Below are 23,591 nucleotides of genomic sequence, written 5' to 3'. Positions count from 1 at the left end.
CAAGATGGTAAGCGTGGCAAGTTATTCCCGGAATAGTGAGTAGTGGTGTTTTTAGGATGGTGGGGACCACGTGTGGCCTCAACACACCCAGATTAGCGAGGAGCAGAATCAGCAGAGGTTCCTGATCACGACCCAGAGACCCCTTTCGGATATTGCTGGTGTGTTGACATTAGGTGAGCACAGGATTGGGCTCAGTTGCGCTGCTGTCCACAGTTGAATAGCCTGCCAACACTCCCGATTTAGACGGATGCATGGCGAATGACCACTTGATAAGGTACCAGAGGGCTACAGTGGAATCATATCCCAGAAATAATCAGCATTTGCTGAGCTGTACCTTAGCAAGAGCCAGCACCCAGCAAACTGTCCCCCAGCAAGAGTCAGCACCCTTGGGAAGGAGTGGGAAAATTGGGCTGGGCGGGAAATAAATGTTAATTTTCTGGAAGCTCATGTTTTGTCCTGAGTAGCCTGATGTATGGCGTTGATCCAGGTCAGGGCTTGAACTCAATGAACTTGATAATTTTATGTTCTTTGTCTCTGTTCCAGCAAAGGTTACCTCTGCTCCCTAACGCACAATAATAAGGACCAACATGAGCTACTGGATACAGCTCCGGCTTCTCCTCTGGAAAAATTTCACGTATCGGAAAAGACAAACTGTGAGTTACAAATGCATTAAGCCGACGTGGTCCTTGAGTTTTGTCTGTTTTGCGATCTTTAGTGCTCCCAGTTTGCAGTACTGGAGGTCACTGCAGAGCGGCTCTTAAAGGGACACTGTCTCAATGAAAAAGTGTTTTGCAAAATGTTTTTCTTTCCTTAACCCATTGCCTCCTGAGGTCGCTGACTCTGCTGATGGGCTGTTCTGAAGTACCTGTCAACTCTGGTCCTTCACTTAATTAGCTGTTCTTCACGTGGAGCCGAGACAGTGTTGACAGACGACTCAATCATGGTGGGATTGTAAACCAAGTGCAGTCCTCTGCTCGCCTGTTTCCACACTCCAGTACTTCTCTGACGTCACCCGAATAAGGATCATTTGTTCCGACACTGGCTGATTTGTTTTTCCGTTCCCTAGCCCAGGGGCACTGAGATCTGTTGGGACTCGTGACTGCAATCTGCTAACTTGGCACGGAGGGGAATGAATCTGGGAGCTTCCCAGCTCAGCACCTCATTGGCAGGGCATTGCCCAACTCAAACTCCAGAGGCGTAAACCTAGTGTCTGACCCACTGCGCTATCCTTTCAGCTTTGCAAAGTAAAATATACTCCTTTGTCATGAAGACATTAAAAAGTAATGAGCTTTTCTGCTAAGAGTCCAGATTATAAAGATAGTAATAACTTGTGTTTAAAATACTGCTGATCAGAAAATTCAGGCTTGAGCGTGAGGAGGCTATTTGGTCAAGGCGGGCATCACAGCCGAGCCCAGTTCAGTCCGCAGCCCGTATCCACTCACCCACCCACTTTCTGGCGGGGTCAGTGGGTTATGACCAGCAGTTGGAACCTTGGTTGAGTACTATGCCCCTTCCTGATCCAGGGCAGCTGCGTACAATGGTAGCATCTCTTACTGATACCCCAGCTCAGATCAGCTATCCATATACCGTGGCAATTGAACCTGGCGTGGCTCAGCCCCGATAACCATACATAATTTCCCATTTATAATTGGCTGGTGTGCCCATTGCTGCATGAACTGCGGAGGCATGAACCACTGGGCAGGCCACATCGTTCGCATGCCAGACACGAGACTCCCAAAGCAAGCGTTCTACTCTGAACTCCTTCACGGCAAACGAGCCAAAGGTGGGCAGAGGACACCCTCAAAGCCTTCCTGGTAAAGTGCGACATCCCCACTGACACCTGGGAGTCCCTGGCCAAACACCGCCCTAAGTGGAGGAAGTGTATCCGGGAGGGCGCTGAGCACCTCGAGTCTCATCGCCGAGAGCATGCGGAAACCAAGCGCAGGCAGCGGAAGGAGCGTGCGGCGAATCAGTCCCACCCACCCCTTCCCTCAACGACTGCCTGTCCCACCTGTGACAGGGACTGTGGTTCTCATATTGGATTGTTCAGCTACCTAAGGACTCATTCTAAGAGTGGAAGCAAGCCTTCCTCGATTCTGAGGGACTGCCTATGATGATGAACTGTGGAGGCCACCCCTCAATGCTGCAGCTTCTCTTTATCTCTGTCCCGATTGATTAAGTTTGTGGCAATGATAGCACTGCGGTCTCAGCATGGCAGTGCTCTCAGTGAGCACTCTGCTCTTCAGATTTTAGTGCTTTATTTTGTCTCGAGTTCAGGATTTTTGTTTTAGCAGAATAGAGAGCCTAGCTCCAATCATTAATAAAAAAAAAAATATTGGGTGATGGCACAAGGCTGTGGCAGTGGAATTTTATAGCCTGCAGCATTGTGCAATCAGGCCTCATCTTCCCCAGGGATCTGTCCGAGAGCAGCTAATCGCGACTCCAATTACATGGTGGCTTTCTCCTCGTCTCTCCCCTCCTCATTGTGCTGAGGTACTGGCGCCAACGGCTTTTGCCCTAGTGAGTCTGGACAGTGAGTGTCAGCAGGCTATTCACCCATGTGGGCATCACAGTTAAGACTGATCATGTCCTTGTGCAACGTCTGCAATTTCTAGCAGGTGTCACTCGATGGCGATGAGGAGCAGGAACCCTGGATGAATTTTGTTTTGTTTTCCCGCTTTTTAGATCAGAGGTGCTGATGCCAAATGTAGCTCTCCAATTGCTGGGCCGGACGGAGATCATTATATCAGCAGTGTAAGGGGAACTATGAGGAAAGAATTTGTTCGAATAATTCCTTTCTTTAATGGTGATGTACTAAAGTCCTGGAGCTGGGCCTGGAACCGCAATCTTCTGACTTGAAGATGAGAGTGCGAACAACCGAGCCTTTCGGACATGACAAATGGTTGTGGGTTAGGGCTAGTGGATTTAGATCAAGGTTGGCCTATTAGGAGCAGACTCTGATTTTAAATCTATTGTTAGGAGCTCATATTCCACGACTGTCATTTTAATTTAATGTTGGCCTTATTTCCATTTATAATCCAATCTCTCTGTGAGAAGACATGTAGCTTCTCCAAAAAGAAACCACGTTTCCTGCCTGGAGTATTGTAGGTGTCCGTCACTCCAGGATGCTCCCAGCTGAACTCTCTGCATTCTTTGCTGGGACTATCATTTCCAGTCATTAGGTGACCCTCCAAGTCGGTTCTCTGACTACTTTGAAATTGAGAACTTGATTTAACCCCAGTGGAAGAGTTCCCAGATCCGGGTGATGTCACTATGCAGCGCTGGAGGCAAGGGGGCCCAATATGGTGGGTCTGTGTTGGGATCGGAAATGTGGTCTGTTTATTTTTGAAAAGGTGATGTCATATTACATAGAATTTCACAGTAACAGGCCATTCAGCCCAACTGATGTGTGCCAGTATTTATACTCCACACGAGCCTTCTCTCACCCTACTTCATCTTACCCCATCAGCATATCATAACAACATAAGAAATAGGAGCAGGAGTAGGCCAAACGGCCCCTCGAGCCTGCTCCGCCATTCAATAAGATCATGGCTGATCTGATCATGGACTCAGCTCCACTTCCCCGCCCGCTCCCCATAACCCCTTATCGCTCAAAATACTGTCTATTTCTGTCTTAAATTTATTCAATGTCCCAGCTTCCATTTCTTTCTCCCTCATGTGTTTATCTCGCTTTCCCTTCAATGCATCAAAGCTATTTGTCTCAACTACTCCAATTTCCACATTTGAAGCACTCTCTGAGTAAAAGATGTTTCTCCAGAATTTTTTATTGGAAATAATTCAAATGTTAAAAATATTTTAGAATTGTATTTTTCTGTACGGCTCCTCAGTTCATTACAGGGCAGGGCAGGTGGAAGTAAAAAGAATCCAGAAAAGACAGGGTGGGGGGGCTGTGAAGACCAGGGTGGGTGGGTGGAGGGGCTTTGAAGACCAGGGTGGGTAGGGGGGGCTTTGAAGACCAGGGTGGGTGGGTAGGGGGGGCTTTGAAGACCAGGGTGGGTGGGTAGGGGGGGCTTTGAAGACCAGGGTGGGTGGGTGGGGGGGGGGCTTTGAAGACCAGGGTGGGTGGGTAGGGGGGGCTTTGAAGACCAGGGTGGGTGGGTGGGGAGGGGGCTTTGAAGACCAGGGTGGGTGGGTGGGGGGGGCTTTGAAGACCAGGGTGGAGTGAAGGGCTTTTAAGAGGCTTTTGAAAGCTGGGAGGGAAGTGGTAACTGGCCAAATGGGGTTATTTGGGGAGGGAATCCCAGCGCACCAGGCTGTCTGGTCCAAATTTGATCACCCTACCGCCGGCTGCCGCCGAGTTTTCTCAGCGCTCTCCCCTCCGTGCGAGTTTGGTGAGGCCCTCACGCCGGCGGTTTGAAAGAACCGCTGGGGAGCGTCCGCTGGCATCCGCTGGCATGCAACGGCAAAAAAAGTCCTCCCGCCCGAGATTCACCCAAGCAGTCCTCCGCTCCAGCACGAGAAAAGACTGCCATGTGGGAGCAGGTGTTCCCTGGACGGTAACTGTGAAGACTTGCAAGAAAGGGTGAGTGAGATGTTTTTCTTTATTTCTTTTGCAGCGATTTTGTTTGAAAGGGTCCTCTGAAGGTTTTGTCATGTTTTGTTTTTTATTTGTTGAACATTTTTTCCCCCCCACCCCTCGGTCCCGACTCTATCCTCGGTGTTACTTTGCCGAGGATCGCATTTGCCGCCCAGAATCGGCGTGTAACACCCATTTTTTCTGGCGGGTATTTTTCCCCCCCCCATTTTTCCCCCCAAACTTCAGCCCAAAGTACCGTCAGGATCTTAGCGGTCTTTTCGACGGTACATGGGCAGAACTTGGCTTTGATCAAATTCGGGTCCGTAGTGTTTAAAGCAGCAGGCATGAGTACAGAGAGAGACTGAGGAAATATTTTGAGCGGTCAGCCGTGGCTCAGTGGGTAGCGCTCTTGTTTTTGAGTCAGAAGTTTGTGGGTTCAAGTCGCTGCACAAAATCTAAGCTGACACTCCAGTGCAGTGCTGAGGGAGTGCTGCCCTGTCGGAGGTGCCGTCTTTTGGATGAGACTTTAAACCGAGGCCCCGTCTGCTCTCAAGTGGACGTAAAAGATCCCATGGCATTAACTCGAGGATGAGTAGGGGAGTTTTCCCTGGTGTCCTGGCCAATATTTAATCCCTCAATCAGCATCACTAAGAGCAGATGATCTGGTTATTATCTCACTGCTGGTTGTGGGAGCTTGCTGTGCGTAAATTGGCTGCCGCGTTTCCTACATTACAACAGTGACTATACTCCGAAAATAATTCATAGGCCGTAAAGTGGTTTGGGAGATCCTGAGGTTGTGAAAGGCGTTATATAAATGCAAGTTCTTTCAATCTTAACCACTAAGTTACTTCCTTCACACTCGCGCCCTCTGATTTTCCATCACCTTTGGTATACAATGTGTATCAGAAGTAATGTTCAGTAACTGGCCACAGGACATTGCAGCTGTCTGAGGTGCTTGTGAATCAGATTTTACCAAGTCTGATTCTTTTAGCACAAAGCGAAACAAAACTGGTGTGACCGATCAATATATGTCCATTTTGTCGTGCATTACTGTTTTGATAGCAAACGGATTGAAACATAGAAACATAGAAAATAGGTGCAGGAGTAGGCCATTCGGCCCTTCGAGCCTGCACCACCATTCAAAAAGATCAGGACTGATCATTCCCTCAGTATCCCTTTTCTGCTTTCTCTCCATACCCCTTGATCCCCTTAGCTGTAAGGGCCATATCTAACTCCCTCTTGTGTATATATCCAATGAACTGGCATCAACAACTCTCTGCGGCAGGAAATTCCATAGGTTAACAACTCTGAGTGAAGAAGTTTCTCCTCATCTCAGTCCTAAATGGTCTACCCCTTATCCTAAAACTATTCCTCTGGTTCTGGACTTCCCCAACATCGGGAATATTCTTCCCGCATCTAACCTGTCCAGTCCCATCAGAATCTTACAAGTTTCTATGAGATCCCCTCTCATCCTTCTAAACTCCAGTGAATAAAGGCCCAGTTGGTCCAGTCTCTCCTCATATGACAGTCCAGCCATCTCTGGAATCAGCCTGGTGAATCTTCGCTGCACTCCCTCAATAGCAAGAACGTCCTTCCTCAGATTAGGAGACCAAAACTGAACACAATATCCCAGGTGAGGCCTCACCAAGGCCCTGTACAACTGCAATAAGACCTCCCTGCTCCTATACTCATCCCCTAACTATGAAGGCCAACATACCATTTGCCGCCTTCACCGCCTGCTGTACCTGCATGCCTACTTTCAGTGACTGATGAACCATGACACCCAGGTCTCGTTGCACCTCCCTTTTTCCTAATCTGCCGCCATTCAGGTAAGATTCTGCCTTCGTGTTTTTGCCCTCAAAATGTATAACCTCACATTTATCCACATTATACTGCATCTGCCATGCATTTGCCCACTCACCTAACCTGTCCAAGTCACCCTGCAGCCTATTAGCTTCCTCCTCACAGCTCACACCGCCACCCAGTTTAGTGTCATCCGCAAACTTGGAGATATTACACTCAATTCCTTCATCTAAATCGTTAATGTATATTGTAAAGAGCTGGGGTCCCAGCACTGAGCCCTGCGGCACTCCACTAGTCACTGCCTGCCATTCTGAAAAGAACCTGTTTATCCCAACTCTCTGCTTCCTATCTGCCAACCACTTCTCCATCCACGTCAGTACATTACCCCCAATACCATGCGCTTTGATTTTGCACTCCAATCTCTTGTGTGGGACCTTGTCAAAAGCCTTTTGAAAGTCCAAATACACCACATCCATTGTTTCTCCCTTGTCCACTCTGCTAGTTACATCCTCAAAAAATTCCAGAAGATTCGTCAAGCATGATTTCCCTTTCATAAATCCATGCTGACTTGGACCGATCCTGTCACTGCTTTCCAAATGCGCTGCTATTTCACCTTTAATAATTGATTCCAACATTTTCCCCACTACTGATGTCAGGCTAACCAGTCTATAATTACCCGTTTTCGCTCTCCCTCCTTTTTTAAAAAGTGGTGTTACATTAGTTACCCTCCAATCCATAGGAACTGATCTAGAACCTATAGAATGTTGGAAAATGACCACTAATGCATCCACTATTTCTAGGACCACTTCCTTAGTCTGCATCCCAGAATACTTATCAGGCCCCGGGGATTTATTGGCCTTCAATCCCATCAATTTCCCTTACACAATTTTCCGTCTAATAAGGATATCCTCCAGTTCCTCCTCCTCACTAGACCCACTGTCCCCTAGTACATTCGGAAGGTTATTTGTGTCTTCCTTCGTGAAGACAGAACCGAAGTATTTGTTCAATTGGTCTGCCATTTCTTTGTTCCCCATTATAAATTCACCTGAATCTGACTGCAAGGGACCTACGTTTGTCTTCACTAATCTTTTTCTCTTCACATATTTATAGAAGCTTTTGCAGTCAGTTTTTTTTTGTTCCCTGCAAGCATCCTCTCGTACTCTATTTTCCCCCTCTTAATTAAACCCTTAGTCCTCCTCTGTTGAATTCTAAATTTCTCCCAGTCCTCAGGTTTGTTGCTTTTTCAAGCAAAATTATATGCCTCTTCCTTGGCTTTAACACTATCCTTAATTTCCCTTGTAAACCATGGTTGAGCCACCTTCCCCGTTTTATTTTTACTCCAGACAGGGATGTATAATTGCTGAAGTTCATCCATGTGATCTTTAAATGTTTGCCATTGCTTATCCACCGTCAACCCTTTAAGTATCCTTTGCCAGTCTATTCTAGCCAATGCACGCCTCATACCGTTGAAGTTCCCTTTCCTTAAGTTCAGGACCCTAGTTTCCGAATTAACTGTGTCACTCTCCATCTTAATAAAGAATTCTACCATATTATGGTCACTCTTCCCCAAGGGGCCTCTCACAACCAGATTGCTAATTAGTCCCTTCTCATTACACATCACCCAGTCTAGGATGACCAGCTCTCTAGTTGGTTCCTCGACATATTGGTCTTGAAAACCATCCCTAATACACTCTAGGAAATCCTCCACCACCGCATTGCTACCAGTTTGGTTAGCCCAATCAATATGTAAATTAAAGTCGCCCATGATAACTGTTGTACCTTTATTGCACACACCCCTTATTTTCTTGTTTGATGCTGTCCCCAACCTCACTACTACTATTTGGTGGTCTGTACACAACTCCCACTAACGTTTTCTGCCCTTTGGAATTCCGTAGCTCCACCCATACCGATTCCACATCATCCAGGCTAATGTCCCTCCTTACTATTGCATTGATTTCCACTTTAACCAGCAACGCCATCCCGCCTCCTTTTCCTCTCTGCCTATCCTTCCTAAATGTTGAATACCCCTGGATGTTGAGTTCCCAGCCTTGGTCACCCTGGAGCCATGTCTCCGTGATGCCAATTATTTCATATCCATTAACTGCTGTCTGCGCAGTTAATTCGTCCACCTTATTGCGAATACTCCTCGCATTGAGGCACAGAGCCTTCAGGCTTGTCTTTTTAACACACTTTGTCCCTTTAGAATTTTTCTGTAAGGTGGCCCTTTTTGTTTTTTAGCTTGGGTTTCTCTGTCCTCCACTTTTACTATTCTCCTTTCTATCTTTTGCTTCTGCCTCCATTTTATTTCCCTCTGTCTCCCTGCATTGGTTCCCATCCCCCTGCCATGTTAGTTTAACTCCTCTTGAAGAGATTATTGCTGCAGTCTCAGGCACATTGAAAGGGACTCTGCTGTGTTACAGAATGTTCTGTGTGCAACGAGTGTTAAAACCTGTCTTTACACTTCCTAATTCCTGCGGCGTTTGTTTTGCAGATTCAGCTGGTTATCGAGCTTTTATGGCCTCTCTTTCTCTTCTTTATATTAATCTCAGTGCGGCAGTCCCATCCACCATTTGAGCAGCATGAATGTAAGTAATAATGGAGCTTGATACAAGAATGCACTGTTTCCTCACATCCTCAATATTTTCTCTTCTCTCCTGAGGATTCTGACTCTCACTGGGGTACATTTCCCAGATACTGACTCTTCCCAGATACTGACTCTCACTGGGATACAGTTCCCTGGATACTGACTCTCACTGGGGTACATTTCCCGGATACTGACTCTCGCTGGGGTACAGTTCCCTGGATACTGACTCTCACTGGGGTACATTTCCCAGATACTGACTCTCACTGGGGTACAGTTCCCCGGATACTGACTCTCACTGGGGTACATTTCCCAGATACTGACTCTCACTGGGGTACAGTTCCCTGGATACTGACTCTCACTGGGGTACAGTTCCCAGATACTGACTCTCACTGGGATACAGTTCCCTGGATACTGACTCTCACTGGGGTACATTTCCCTGGATACTGACTCTCACTGGGGTACATTTCCCAGATACTGACTCTCACTGGGGTGCATTTCCCAGATACTGACTCTCACTGGGGTACAGTTCCCTGGATACTGACTCTCACTGGGGTACAGTTCCCAGATACTGACTCTCACTGGGGTACAGTTCCCTGGATACTGACTCTCACTGGGGTACATTTCCCTGGATACTGACTCTCACTGGGGTACATTTCCCAGATACTGACTCTCACTGGAGTGCATTTCCCAGATACTGACTCTCACTGGGGTACAGTTCCCTGGATACTGACTCTCACTGGGGTACAGTTCCCAGATACTGACTCTCACTGGGATACAGTTCCCTGGATACTGACTCTCACTGGGGTACATTTCCCAGATACTGACTCTCACTGGGATACAGTTCCCAGATACTGACTCTCACTGGGATACAGTTCCCTGGATACTGACTCTCACTGGGGTACAGTTCCCAGATACTGACTCTCACTGGGGTACAGTTCCCTGGATACTGACTCTCACTGGGGTACAGTTCCCTGGATACTGACTCTCACTGGGGTACAGTTCCCTGGATACTGACTCTCACTGGGGTACAGTTCCCTGGATACTGACTCTCACTGGGGTACAGTTCCGTGGATACTGACTCTCACTGGGGTACATTTCCCAGATACTGACTCTCACTGGGATACAGTTCCCAGATACTGACTCTCACTGGGATACAGTTCCCCAGATACTGACTCTCACTGGGGTACAGTTCCCCGGATACTGACTCTCACTGGGGTACATTTCCCAGATACTGACTCTCACTGGGATACAGTTCCCTGGATACTGACTCTCACTGGGGTACAGTTCCCTGGATACTGACTCTCACTGGGGTACAGTTCCCTGGATACTGACTCTCACTGGGGTACAGTTCCCAGATACTGACTCTCACTGGGATACAGTTCCCTGGATACTGACTCTCACTGGGGTACATTTCCCTGGATACTGACTCTCACTGGGGTACATTTCCCAGATACTGACTCTCACTGGGGTGCATTTCCCAGATACTGACTCTCACTGGGGTACAGTTCCCTGGATACTGACTCTCACTGGGGTACAGTTCCCAGATACTGACTCTCACTGGGGTACAGTTCCCTGGATACTGACTCTCACTGGGGTACATTTCCCTGGATACTGACTCTCACTGGGGTACATTTCCCAGATACTGACTCTCACTGGAGTGCATTTCCCAGATACTGACTCTCACTGGGGTACAGTTCCCTGGATACTGACTCTCACTGGGGTACAGTTCCCAGATACTGACTCTCACTGGGATACAGTTCCCTGGATACTGACTCTCACTGGGGTACATTTCCCAGATACTGACTCTCACTGGGATACAGTTCCCTGGATACTGACTCTCACTGGGGTACATTTCCCAGATACTGACTCTCACTGGGATACAGTTTCCTGGATACTGACTCTCACTGGGGTACATTTCCCTGGATACTGACTCTCACTGGGGTACATTTCCCAGATACTGACTCTCACTGGGATACAGTTCCCAGATACTGACTCTCACTGGGATACAGTTCCCTGGATACTGACTCTCACTGGGGTACAGTTCCCAGATACTGACTCTCACTGGGATACAGTTCCCTGGATACTGACTCTCACTGGGGTACAGTTCCCTGGATACTGACTCTCACTGGGGTACAGTTCCCTGGATACTGACTCTCACTGGGGTACAGTTCCCTGGATACTGACTCTCACTGGGGTACAGTTCCCTGGATACTGACTCTCACTGGGGTACATTTCCCAGATACTGACTCTCACTGGGATACAGTTCCCAGATACTGACTCTCACTGGGATACAGTTCCCCAGATACTGACTCTCACTGGGGTACAGTTCCCCGGATACTGACTCTCACTGGGGTACATTTCCCAGATACTGACTCTCACTGGGATACAGTTCCCTGGATACTGACTCTCACTGGGGTACAGTTCCCTGGATACTGACTCTCACTGGGGTACAGTTCCCTGGATACTGACTCTCACTGGGGTACAGTTCCCTGGATACTGACTCTCACTGGGGTACAGTTCCCCGGATACTGACTCTCACTGGGGTACAGTTCCCCGGAAACTGACTCTCACTGGGGTACAGTTCCCTGGATACTGACTCTCACTGGGGTACAGTTCCCTGGAAACTGACTCTCACTGGGGTACAGGTCCCCGGGTGCTGACTCTCACTGGGGTACAGTTCCCGGATACTGACTCTCACTGGGGTACAGTTCTCGGATACTGACTCTCATTGGGTTATGTGTTCCACTGGTACTTGGTGCCCTCTGCGGCCTTGTATAAGTGGCTATTCTTAATGTGTAAACCTTGATGGTGATTGTCTGCAGGATAGTTAACCTTGGGGGGGGCGGGGGGCGGGGAGTTATTTTATGTATTCAGGATAAGAAAAAGTTATCCTTTGAGCTTCCTACACCGTACTGGATTCAGTCCTCTGTCCCCACCCCTTCTTCTCTCCATCCCCCTCCCCCTCCCCCTCATGGGCGAGGCAAAAAAGCAGAGACTTGTAGCCAGTTCTGTTGAAAGAATTCCTCCCCAGCTCCTCTACATCAAACTCCAGGAGGCCACAAACATGTTGTCCGTTGCTCAAACCCTTCTGCCTCGGTCTCATAGCTTTCCGAAGCTGAACCCAACGCTCTCCTGTCCTCGCCAGATTCCAGCAGGAGTCCTGGGATAGTGATCAGAAAATGGAACTCTAGCTGACTTTAAAAAAATATATATATCTAATTCAAAACCGAAACCAAGCATTGAACCTGGGGCCTACCTGGCCTCATGGCTCAGTACCTTATTTGGTGGCAAATTTAACCTCTGAATCATTGGACATGTACATATTAAAAATATTTCGCAACATCATCTTCAGTGTATATACATGGGCTGTATCCAAATATACAAAGCCTCCCTGATAAAGTGCAACATCCCCACTGACACCTGGGAGTCCCTGGCCAAAGACCGCCCTAAGTGGAGGAAGTGCATCCGGGAGGGCGCTGGGCACCTAGAGTCTCGTTGGAGACCAAGAGCAGGCAGCAGAAAGAGTGTGCAGCAAACCAGTCCCACCCACCCTTTCCTTCAACGACTGTCTGTCCCACCTGTGACAGAGACTGTGGTTCTCGTATTGGACTGTTCAGTCACCTAAGAACTCACTTTTAGAGTGGAAGCAAGTCTTCCTCGATTCCGAGGGACTGCCTATGACGATGATGATGCCATGGGATACTGAAGTGCATATGTGTGTATGTGTAATAGATGTGTTAACATATATTGGTGCGTGTATTTATCATGAGTTTAGTATGTGATCGTGATCGAGAGATCGTGGGGGAGATGCGGTGAATGTTTGTGGCGGAGGAGCAGTGAGAGATTGTGGCGGAGGTGCGGCAAATGAGGCTACGGGGCCCAGAAGAGCCCAGGGCAGCACGGGCCAGCCCACACTGCGATATGTGTGCCCGCTAGGTCCGTGCAGCAGAGCATGTCTCCAGTCATCCTGGTTAACCCTTGCCACTGGACCAAGACCTAGCTCTGTCAAGCCCGTGTGGTGGCTGGTGTGCAACGGTCACCACACGTTAAAAAAAAAATCCAAGCACCGGCATCTTCCACCCTTCAATATGGAGTTCAGGACTGGAATATCGGGTCCTTCATTGAAACACCTGTGAACTCGTGGAAGCAAGTCATCCTCGTTCGAGATACCGCCTATGATGATCAGTAAGTTGACACATGGAGGCTTGTGTAATATAATATCATCATCATCATCATCATAGGCAGTCCCTCGGAGTCGAGGAAGACTTGCTTCCACTCTTAGCATGAGTTTTTAGGTGGCTGTACAGTCCAATACGAGAACCACAGTCTCTGTCACAGGTGGGACAGACAGTGGTTGAAGGGTAGGGTAGCTGGGGAGCCTGGTTTGCCGCACGCTCCTTCCGCTGTCTGCGCTTAATTTCTGCATGCTCTTGGCAATGAGACTCGCGGTGCTCAGCGCCCTCCCAGATGCACTTCCTCCGCTTAGGGCGGTCTTTGGCCAGGGACTCCCAGGTGTCAGTGGGGATGTTGCACTTTATCAGGGAGGCTTTGAGGATGTCCTTGTAACGTTTCCTCTGCCTACCTTTGGCTCGTTTGCCGTGAACGAGTTCCGAGTAGAGCGCTTGCTTTGGGAGTCTCGTGTCTGGCATACGAACTATGTGGCCTGCCCAGCGGAGCTGATCAAGTGTGGTCAGTGCTTCAATGCTGGGGATGCTGGCCTGGATGAGGACGCTAATATTGGTGTATCTGTCCTCCCAGGGGATTTGTCGGATCTTGCAGAGACATCGTTGGTGGTATTTCTCCAGCGACTTGAGGTGTCTACTGTACATGGTCCATGTCTCTGAGCCATACAGGAGGGCGGGTATTACTACGGCCCTGTAGACCATGAGCTTGGTGACAGTTTTGAGGGCCTGGTCTTCAAACACTCTCTTCCCAAGGCGGCTGAGGGTTGCACTGACACACTGGAGGCGGTGTTGGATCTCGTCGTCAATGCCTGCTCTTGTTGATAGGAGGCTCCCGATATAAAGGAAGTGGTCCATGTTGTTCAGTGCCGCACCGTGGATCTTGATGTCTGCGGGGGGCAGTGCTGTGCAGCGAGGACAGGCTGGTGTAGGACCTTTGTCTTACTAATGTTTAGCGTAAGGCCCATGCTTTCTTTTATGCCTCGGTAAATACATTGACTATGTTTTGGAATTCAGCCTCTGTGTGTGCAGACGCAGGCGTTGCCCGCGTACTGTAGCTCGACGACAGAGGTTGGGGTGGTCTTGGACCTGGCCTGGAGACGGCGAAGATTGAACAGGTTCCCACTGGTTCTGTAGTTTAGTTCCACTCCAGCGGGGTGCTTGTCAACTGTGAGGTGGAGCATGGTAGCGAGGAAGATTGAGAAGAGGGTTGGGGCGATGACGCAGCCCTGCTTGACCCCGGTCCGGACGTGGATTGGGTCTGTGATGGATCCGTTGGTAAGGATCACGGCCTGCATGTCATCGTGGAGCAGGCGGAGGATGGTGAAGTACTTTTGGGGGCATCCGAAACGGAGGAGGACGCTCCATAGATCCTCGCGGTTGACAGTGTCAAAGGCCTTTGTAAGGTCGAAGAAGGCCATGTATAAGGGCTGGTGCTGTTCCCTGCATTTTTCCTGTAGCTGTCGTGCTACAAAAATCATGTCCGTTGTACACTGTGACTCTGGGAGGAGCTCCTCGGCCACGGGGAGAAGACGATTGAGGAGGACTCTAGTGACAACTTTCCCAGTGGCTGATAGCAGGGAGATTCCCCTGTAGTTGCTGCAGTCGGACTTGTCCCCCTTTTTAAAGATGGTCATGATCACTGCATCGCTAAGATCTCCCGGCATGCTCTCCTCCCTCCAGATGAGAGATTTGAGGTCGTGTGTTCGCGCCAGCAGTGCCTCTCCACCATACTTCAGTGCCTCAGCTGGGATTCCATCCGCTCCCATAGCTTGTTATTTTTTAGCTGTCTTATGGCCTTTTCTACCTCGTGCAGTGTTGGGGTTTCACTGAGGTGGTGGCGGGTCGCATGCTGCGGAATGGAATCGAGAACACTCGAGTCAAAGGCAGAGTCTCGATTGAGGAGATCTTCGAAGTGCTCCTTCCAGCAGGTCCTGACTGCCTCGGTGTTCTTGATGAGTGTTTCCCCGTTCTTGGCCAGCAGCGGGGTGGGGCCTTGGGAGTTTGGTCCGTATGTGGCCTTGACTGCGGTGAAGAATCCTCGCATATCGTGGCTGTCGGCCAGCTGCTGTATCTCCTGTGCTTTCTCCATCCACCACCTGTTCTTTAGGTCCCGGGTTTTTTGTTGGACCTTAGCCTTTAGCCGTCTGTAATGCTGCTTTGCTGCTCCCCAGTTGGATTGCTGTTTAAGGCTCAAATGCCCTGCGCTTGCAATCTATTAGCTCTTGAATCTCCTGATCATTCTCATCAAACCTGTTCTGGTGTTTCCTGGTTGAGTGACCGAGTGTTTCCTTGCAGACACTGGTTATGGAGGCCTGGAGTGCAGACCAAGTGCTGTGGGCATTCTGCGTCTCGGGGTCATCAAGGCACGCCAGGTTAGCTGTGAGGCGCTGACTGTAAAGGACTCTCTTAGCTGGGTCTTTAAGTGCCCCGGCATTGACTTTTTTTGCGGCACTGCTTCTGCTGCCCCCTTCGCTTTGGGGCTATGTTGATGTCAATGATGGATCTGATTAGGTGGTGGTCCGTCCAGCAGTTGTCAGCTCCTGTCATGGCACGGGTGATGCGTACATCCTTGCGATCCCTGGCTCGGACGATGACAGTCGAGCAGGTGCCAGTGTTTGGAGCGAGGGTGTTGCCACGATACCTTGTATTTGTCTCTCTGGCGGAACAAGGTGTTGATGATGACAAGTTCGTGCTCTGGACATTTTGTCAGGAGTAGGGTACCGTTGGAGTTGGCTTTCCCTACCCCCTCTGGCAATCACTCCTCCCCAGAGGTCTGTGTCCTTGCCAACCCTGGCGTTGAAGTCACCGAGGAGGATCAGTTTGTTGCCCGCAGGGACACAGGTCAGGGATTTTTCGAGGTTGGAGTAAAAACCCTCTTTGGCCTCATCAGTTGCATCAAGTGTTGGGGCGTAAGTACTGATGACTGTGGCGCACTAGTTCCGGGATAGGGCGAGTCGAAGAGTCATGAGGCGTTCGTTAGTCCCGCAGGGGGGGTCTTTGAGACGGTCGACCAGCTCGTTTTTGATGGCGAAGCCGACTCCGTGGAGGCGGCGTTCTTCCTCTGGTTTCCCTTTCCAGAAGAAAGTGTACCATCCACCTTGTTCCTTGAGCTGGCCTTCCCCTGACTGCCGGGTCTCGCTTAGGGCAGCAATATAATATATACTGCTGTTCAATGTATATATTCCATATAACATCAGTACTCCGTGTTTGAGAGGCAGTGAAGCCAGTAAAACCTGACAGTCAGAAAATATAGCTACACTGAAGAGTGTTGCCCAAAGAATTGGGAGCTGCGCCATGCGATAAGTTGGTTCAGAGCATAAGGGCTTTGCCAACACTGGAGTCACTGGCAGAAAGCCAGTGCTCTCGGGTGAGTATCACTCTGTAGCTGATTGCACATAATGGGTTCACTTAGAAATGAAAGATGCCTTGTGAACCAGATCTTCAGGCTCTGAGCCCTTCACTGTTCAGGACTCTGTCTTTGCTGACTTTTATTCCAGTAGAATGTCGACACTTTTCTTCCAATTCATTTGGCACCATTCCAGATTTGAAAGGAATCTGTTTCTGTTGTGTGTATTGGCTCCAGGCAGCCCTTGAGCTGCCTAAGCCAACTGTCTGAATGCTGTTTGAGCAGGCTTGCTGTAGTTCAGCTGAAGATTTCATTATGAGGTACGTATAATAATTGGGGACTGAATTGTTATTTTTAATCCGAGATATCAGGATAGTTGGTGAGGGAGATAGCATTTGTCCACAATTCTTGAATTTGCGTTTGGGCGCAATGTTTGGATTGAATAAAGGGAGCTTTACTCTGTATCTAACCCGTGCTGGACCTGACCTGGGAGTGTTTGATGGAGCAGTGTAAGAGGGAGTTTTACTCTGTATCTAACCCGTGCTGTACCTGACCTGGGAGTGTTTGATGGAGCAGTGTAAGAGGGAGTTTTACTCTGTATCTAACCCGTGCTGTACCTGACCTGGGAGTGCTTAATGGGGCAGTGTGAAGGAAACTTTACTTTGCATCTAATCCATGTACGAGACTTGGGAGCACTTGATGCCAGACATAAAATGGGTTCCAATCGCCAGCACGAACTCCCCCTCATCTCTTGCCTTGGTGGATTGTTGACACAGTTGAGAACTTTACCAGCTTGGACTTGCTGTGTTGGGATGCGCAATGCCCTGATATGTGCCCCTGGCAGGTGTGGTTCTGAATTGGTGGCACCAAAATGGAAATTCTGAGTTCAGTGCATGGAAAGGGTTAGTGTTCCAATTCTAGACTCTTAATGTACTTTACCTTAGTGAACACAAACAACTCGCTGCTCTATTTCTGTGCTACCTCCTTTCGACTATGTGCCGATGTCTGGTTTTTCACATTGACAGTTAGATCTGCCAAATCTCAACTTGTACAGCAGATGAAATGTTCCAATCGCACCATGTTTAAAGTTCGATATTAATTGCAGTTACTGTTTTCTACCTGTAATGTATTTACTTCATAGGTTCTTTGCTTAAGAATTCAAAGCAACACATTGCTATTAAGAACTAGTTGGTTTATTAACAAAGGTTTTACAATTACACTACACATTACCAGTTCATCCTCGAGGCTCACAACCGCCTGCCTCATCGTGACTGTCCGAGACCCAACTGACGGGTTTTATTGAGGCTTGTGAACATCATGTGACTGGAGCCAGTCACAATGCAACAGCTCTACAACTATTTTAGTTGCATCCGTAAATCAAATGACCCCTTATTACAGGGGTAAATTAGATGGCAAACTTAATGCAAGTGCCCCCTGGCTAAAAGGGGGAGGGGGGCACTTAAACCGACAAACTTAAACAAATTAAACTTTAGACATGGTTCAAATTAAAATTTGGTTGCCGGGGGCGATGATGCATTCCAGTCCCTTCGGCGCCCACCTCTCGCGGAAGGCCGCGAGCGTACTGGTGGGCACCACGTGCTCCATCTCCAGGGACACCCTGGCCCGGATGTAGGCGCGGAAGAGAGGCAGGCAGTCGGGCTGAACGACCCCCTCGACCGCCCGCTGCCTGGACCGGCTGATGGCACCCTTGGCCATGCCCAGGAGCAGTCCTATGAGGAGGCCCTTGGACCTACCCGCTCCCCTCCACACAGGGTGCCCAAAGATCAGGAGTGTGGGACTGAAGTGCAACCAGAATTTGAGGAGCAGCCCCTTCAGATATTGGAAGAGGGGCTGCAACCTCATACACTCAACATATACATGGAACACAGACTCCTCTAGACGCAACAGCTCTACAAACCTCTGAGCATACTCACAAATGCATACATTACACTACCCAAAGTAAGTAATAATATCTGGGGGGGGAAACTTGGAGATTCCCAAGTCTGAGTGGAAAAGTATTGAAGTTTGGCATTCATTTGGCTTAACACTTTGCTCGTTTCTCTTCAACAGGTCATTTTCCAAACAAAGCGCTACCATCAGCAGGGGCATTGCCGTGGATACAGGGAATCATCTGTAATGTTAACAATCCTTGCTTCCAGCATGCTACACCAGGAGAAACTCCAGGAATTGTGGGGAATTTCAACCAATCCATGTAAGTAGTGTCGGAACATATTCTGTTTCACCCAAAGAATATCCATGTCCAACCAATGCAGGGCAGCAATCAACAAATGTGGAATTACAGAGTCAAAACAGTAGAATACAAATCAGAGGAAGCCCTGATCAAACTGTAGAGAGCTTTGGTCAGACTGCAGTTTGAGTACTGTGTACAGTTCTGGTCGCCAAGATAGGAGAGAGACATTCCAAGATCTGGAGGCAGTACAGAGAAGAGAGGCACGAGACTGATCTCCATTGTCAGTTATGAAAAGAGACTTAGACTTTTCAGCCTGGAAAGGAAGTGTCTGAGAGGTGATCTCACAAAGGTAAATAAAACTAGAAATGAAATGGAAACATTTAATCCAGGATATTGCCTTAAATTAAGTAGCGAGAGTAGGACAAGGGGACACAGGCTCAAATTTTTACCAGGTACATTTTAGTTATTAAACCAGAAAAATCTTCATACAACATGATCCATTTGTGGAATCAGCTTCTAGATAGTCTTCTAGTGGAGATGGAAAACTTAGAATCATTTAATAACCAATTGGGTTCTGCAATTGGGATTTTTCTGGCGAGATGAATTTAGATGGGCTGAATGGCTTCCTCATCTGCAATTAATGGGATCAGTTTCAGCTGTATCTGGCCTCAATGTTTGGTTTTGCCCCCCAGTACCTGTTTGAGTCAATGATACGCTCTGTTTGAGCGGGAGGTTGATCAGACGGCTGTTCGTGGCTTACAGTTAAGGTCTTGGTTCAGGTTGGGATGTAAATCCGGCTGTGTAGAATCCTATGTGATGCAGAGACCCAGAGCCCCGCGGCTTTTGGCAATAGACATTCTTCTCGGGAACGAGTCATTTGGATTCTTGCATCATCTCATTTGCCTCTTCCCCCTCGTTCCTCCCCTCTTTCTTTCCTTTCTTCCCCCATCTCCCACCCCCGAACCCACTCAATCTACAAATGCTGAACACAGTGACTGACACAGAGCAACAGCATAAATACACAAACCCAAGCTGAAGTTAGCCAGTGCTGCAAGGCTTTAATATCCTTCGAACAGATGCCAGTACAATAAAACTCCCCAGGGAACTTATCCAGCGAGTCGCTGAGCCATACAGAGCAGAAATGTCCCAGGTTTGATTATTGGTCTGTGCTGAGTTAGCCGATCTCAAATGGGGGAACGTTGGAGTCTCTACGATCGGCTGCTTTTGGGAGGCGGAAATCTGCTAGGATTCTTGTTCCTGATCATTATCCTAGAAAATATGTGTATGGACAAGTGAGAAATGGATTGCTCTTGAGTGCAATGCTACCCATCTTCAACTGTTAGGTTGACATTCACTGTCAACCTTCATACATGAATGGGCACTAGGGTGGGATAACAGAGGGTGCTGGATAATGTTTGCTCAGTCTTTTGTACTGAGTGGGCCACAAATTCCTTTGAGTGCGACCTTTTCGTCTGAGCAAATTTTAAAACAACAGCAACAACAAATTTTACAACAATGACTTTTACAACGACAGCAACCACATAAAAGCACATATACAGTAAAGCCATTTGCCACCCCACGTCTCAAATCATGAGACAATCAGACAAGGTTCTAAACAAGTTTAACATAACCTCTCGGCTTTTGAATTCCATTCCGCTAGAAATAAGCCCAAGTGCTTTATTTGCACTTTTATGGCTTTTTTAAGCTGCATTGCTACTTTGAATGATTTGTGAATCTATACCCCGAGATCCCTTTGCACCTCTACCCCATTTAGTCTCTTATTTTCCAAGTAGGTCGCCCCCTTATTCCTCCGACCAAATGCACCACCTCACACTTATCTGTATTGAAATTTATTTGTCATTTACATGCCCATTCTGCAAGTTTCTTTGATAGAATTAATTAAAAGATTTTAGTTCGTCATGTACAAACTCTATAATAAAAAATTACTTGTCAGAAATGACTGGGATATAAAAGAACTACATAATAATGCATTAACATTTGAGAAACGTCACTCAGTTACACAATTGTGCATCGACCAAAAATCTAACGTGAACTGAAAGAGGCTTATCTATTTGTGCAATTTATATTAATGTTCAAGTTTTCAACGTATTAGCCCATCCCTCATGTCACTATAGCAATGGCTGCACCAGCAGCAGGTACAGCAACTTTCCTATGGTGCCAGCGTGCTGTACAGCCACACAAGTTATTAGAATATTAATCACAATGCAACCAGACAACCAACAAAAATAAAGTGCTGTAGTTCTTTTTACTTAACAGTATTAAAAAAAAAAATTGAACAAAAACGGGTATCCATATTTCTTCTTGAGCCAGCACACACCCCATGTAACATGTCAGAAATGCAGCACTTATTCACAAATGCAGAAAAACGTACACAATTTGCATCACCAAATTAAAAACAAAAAACAGGAAAAGCTATGTTTTAACAGAAATAAACATTCATCTTCCTGGACAGGCAAACTAATCAGACTGGCTTGGAAATGTTGACGTACCGATGTTAATTTACGAATTTCGCTTCGAATGTTTTTCTGTCAAACATTCTCCACATTATTAATCCCTGCTCTTATCACAAAGTGTTGAATTATTTTAGTTACTTTCCAATTATGTAGAGGAAAACAAATTTCATTGTACTCTCAATTTTTAATCTCCTATTTCAAAGATTTATACCAAATCAAAATTGTACATTATCAGTTTATTCAAAGTATTTTCTGTGTCTTTCTCAATAAACAAATAGTAGTTTCTTCTAAAGTAGCTTCCTGCAATTTTTATGCATCATTACATAACTCGTGTTTCTATTAACACTCCACTAAACGTTTAAGAGGAAATCTATATTTATATTATTCCTGGGACTTATTGGGACTATAGAACAACACACAAAATAAAATGGTTTGTGTTTTTCCCCTTTTTTTGGTTCTCTTTAAAAAGTCAATAAAAAATTATATGTAACTCCTACAAATCCTCCCCACCCTCCCCCTTCCTCAAAAGCATGTTTGTGCAAAGTTACTCACTTCAGTCGATCATTCAAAATCAAATATTTAGAAATTTCAATTTTAAAATGTTTTAAGCATTCCAGAAGCTCTTTAAAAGTTTTTGGAATGCAAGACTTGTTTAGATGAGGGGAAAATTGATTTTTGTTGCTGTTTCTTCTAAAATCATATTTGAAACTTAGGGGAAAAAAGTGTTTTTAACACCCATTTTTTGTGAAAAGTTCATTTAAAAATCTTTAAATTATTTCAAGTCTCGTTGCAGCTTTGACAGAAGTTGCTCCAAATTTCTCTTTCCCTCTTCAACACTGTCATTAAATGTACAACAAAAAATAATCAACTTTAATTCCAAATGGAGCTAAAATAAGAAAGTGAATAAAGTATTTAAAATTCCTAAGGCGGCAGTGAGGTTATCTATCCCCAGCCTTGGCGATGAGTTGGGATCAGTTTTGGAGAAGTTGTTTCCTCTTTCTGTTGCTTGAGCAAGAGTCGGCCCTAGGGCCCTTAAAGCCTGCTCCGCCATTCATTAAGATCATGGCTGATCATCGACCTCAACTCCACTTTCCCGCCTGATCTCCATATCCCTTAATTCCCTTGGAGTCCAAACATCTATCTATCTCAGCCTTGAATATACTCAGAGACTCAGTATCCACAGCCCTCTGGGGCAGAGAATTTCAACGATTCACAACCCTCTGACTGAAGACATTCCTCCTCATCTCTGTCTTAAATGGCCAACCCCTTACCCTGAGATTATGTCCCCTTTGTTCTAGACACCAGCCTGGGGAAACAACCTCTCCGCATCTACCCTGTCAATCCCCTTCAGAATTTTGTATGTTTCAATGAGAACACCTCTCATTCTTCTAAACTCCAGAGAGTATCGGCTCATTCTACGCAATTTCTGATCATAGGACAGCCCTCTCATCCCAGGAATCAATCTAGTGAACCTTCGTTGCACCGCCAAAACTGTGCGCAGTACTCCAGGTGTGGTCTCACCAAGGCCCTATACAATTGTAGCAAGACTTCCTTACTCTTGTACTCCAACCCCGATTTGCCTTCCTCATTGCTTGCTGTACCTGTATGCTAGCTTTCTGTGTTTCTTGCACGAGGTCACCCAAATCTCTCTGAACACCAACATTTAAAAGTTTCTCACGATTTAAAAAATATTCTGTTTTTCGATTCTTCCGACAAAAGTGAATAACCTCACATTTCCCTACACTATACTCCATCTGCCACCTTACTGCCCACTCGCTAAGTCTATCTATATCCCTTTGCAGACTCTATGTATTGTCTTCACAGCTTACTATCCCACCTAACTTTGTTTGGTCAGCAAACTTGGATAGTTTACTCTCGGCCCCTTCATCTAGGTCATTAATATAAAGATAGAAAGTCTTGCAATTATATAGTGCCTTTCACGACCACCGGACGTCTCAAAGCGCTTTACAGCCAATGAAGTATTTTTGGAGTGTAGTCACTGTTGAAATGTGGGAATATCGATTATAAATAGCTGAGCCCCCAGCACTGACCCTTGTGGCGCCCCACTAGTTACAGCCTGCCAACCTGAAAAAGACCTGTTTATCCCTACTCTGTTTTCTATCCATTAACCAATCTTCTATCCATGCGGCTATATTACCCCCAACCCCATGATCCCTTATCTTGAGTAATAACCCTTTGGGCCCAAGTTTCGGGCCGCGCCTGGACGCCTGTTTTTCGCGCCAGAAAGTGCGCCTAAAAAAATCTTACAGATTCTCCAGCTCCCTTCTGGTCCTCTGGAGTCGGGCGCGGCGCAGCACAAGCTGTAGGGGGTGGAGCTAGGTTCCTGCGCTGAAAACAGTGCCGGGACCTCTGCACATGTGCGCTACAGTGGGCACGCATGTGCAGTAGCTCCAGGCGCCCAAAACTGTGTGGGAGGGGCCTGAAGCACGCAGCCCCTAGTCCTGGCCGAAT

General features: G+C 47.2%; 1 protein-coding gene across 2 annotated transcripts in view; it reads left to right on the top strand.

Moving 5' to 3' along the window:
* LOC139228665 (phospholipid-transporting ATPase ABCA1-like) overlaps positions 1 to 23,591 on the top strand; it is a 218,882-nt gene that overhangs the window by 32,694 nt on the left and 162,597 nt on the right. For both annotated transcript variants that reach the window (XM_070859893.1, XM_070859892.1), the window contains exons 2-4: positions 544 to 653; positions 8,832 to 8,925; positions 18,525 to 18,666. In XM_070859893.1, coding sequence (XP_070715994.1) covers positions 588 to 653; positions 8,832 to 8,925; positions 18,525 to 18,666 — 302 coding nt within the window. In that variant the 5' untranslated portion in view covers positions 544 to 587. The remainder of the gene's footprint in view (positions 1 to 543; positions 654 to 8,831; positions 8,926 to 18,524; positions 18,667 to 23,591) is intronic.

Source organism: Pristiophorus japonicus, chromosome 18, assembly GCF_044704955.1.
Source record: "Pristiophorus japonicus isolate sPriJap1 chromosome 18, sPriJap1.hap1, whole genome shotgun sequence".
Lineage (NCBI taxonomy): Eukaryota > Metazoa > Chordata > Chondrichthyes > Pristiophoridae > Pristiophorus > Pristiophorus japonicus.
This window is presented reverse-complemented; position numbering and strand designations above follow the sequence as displayed.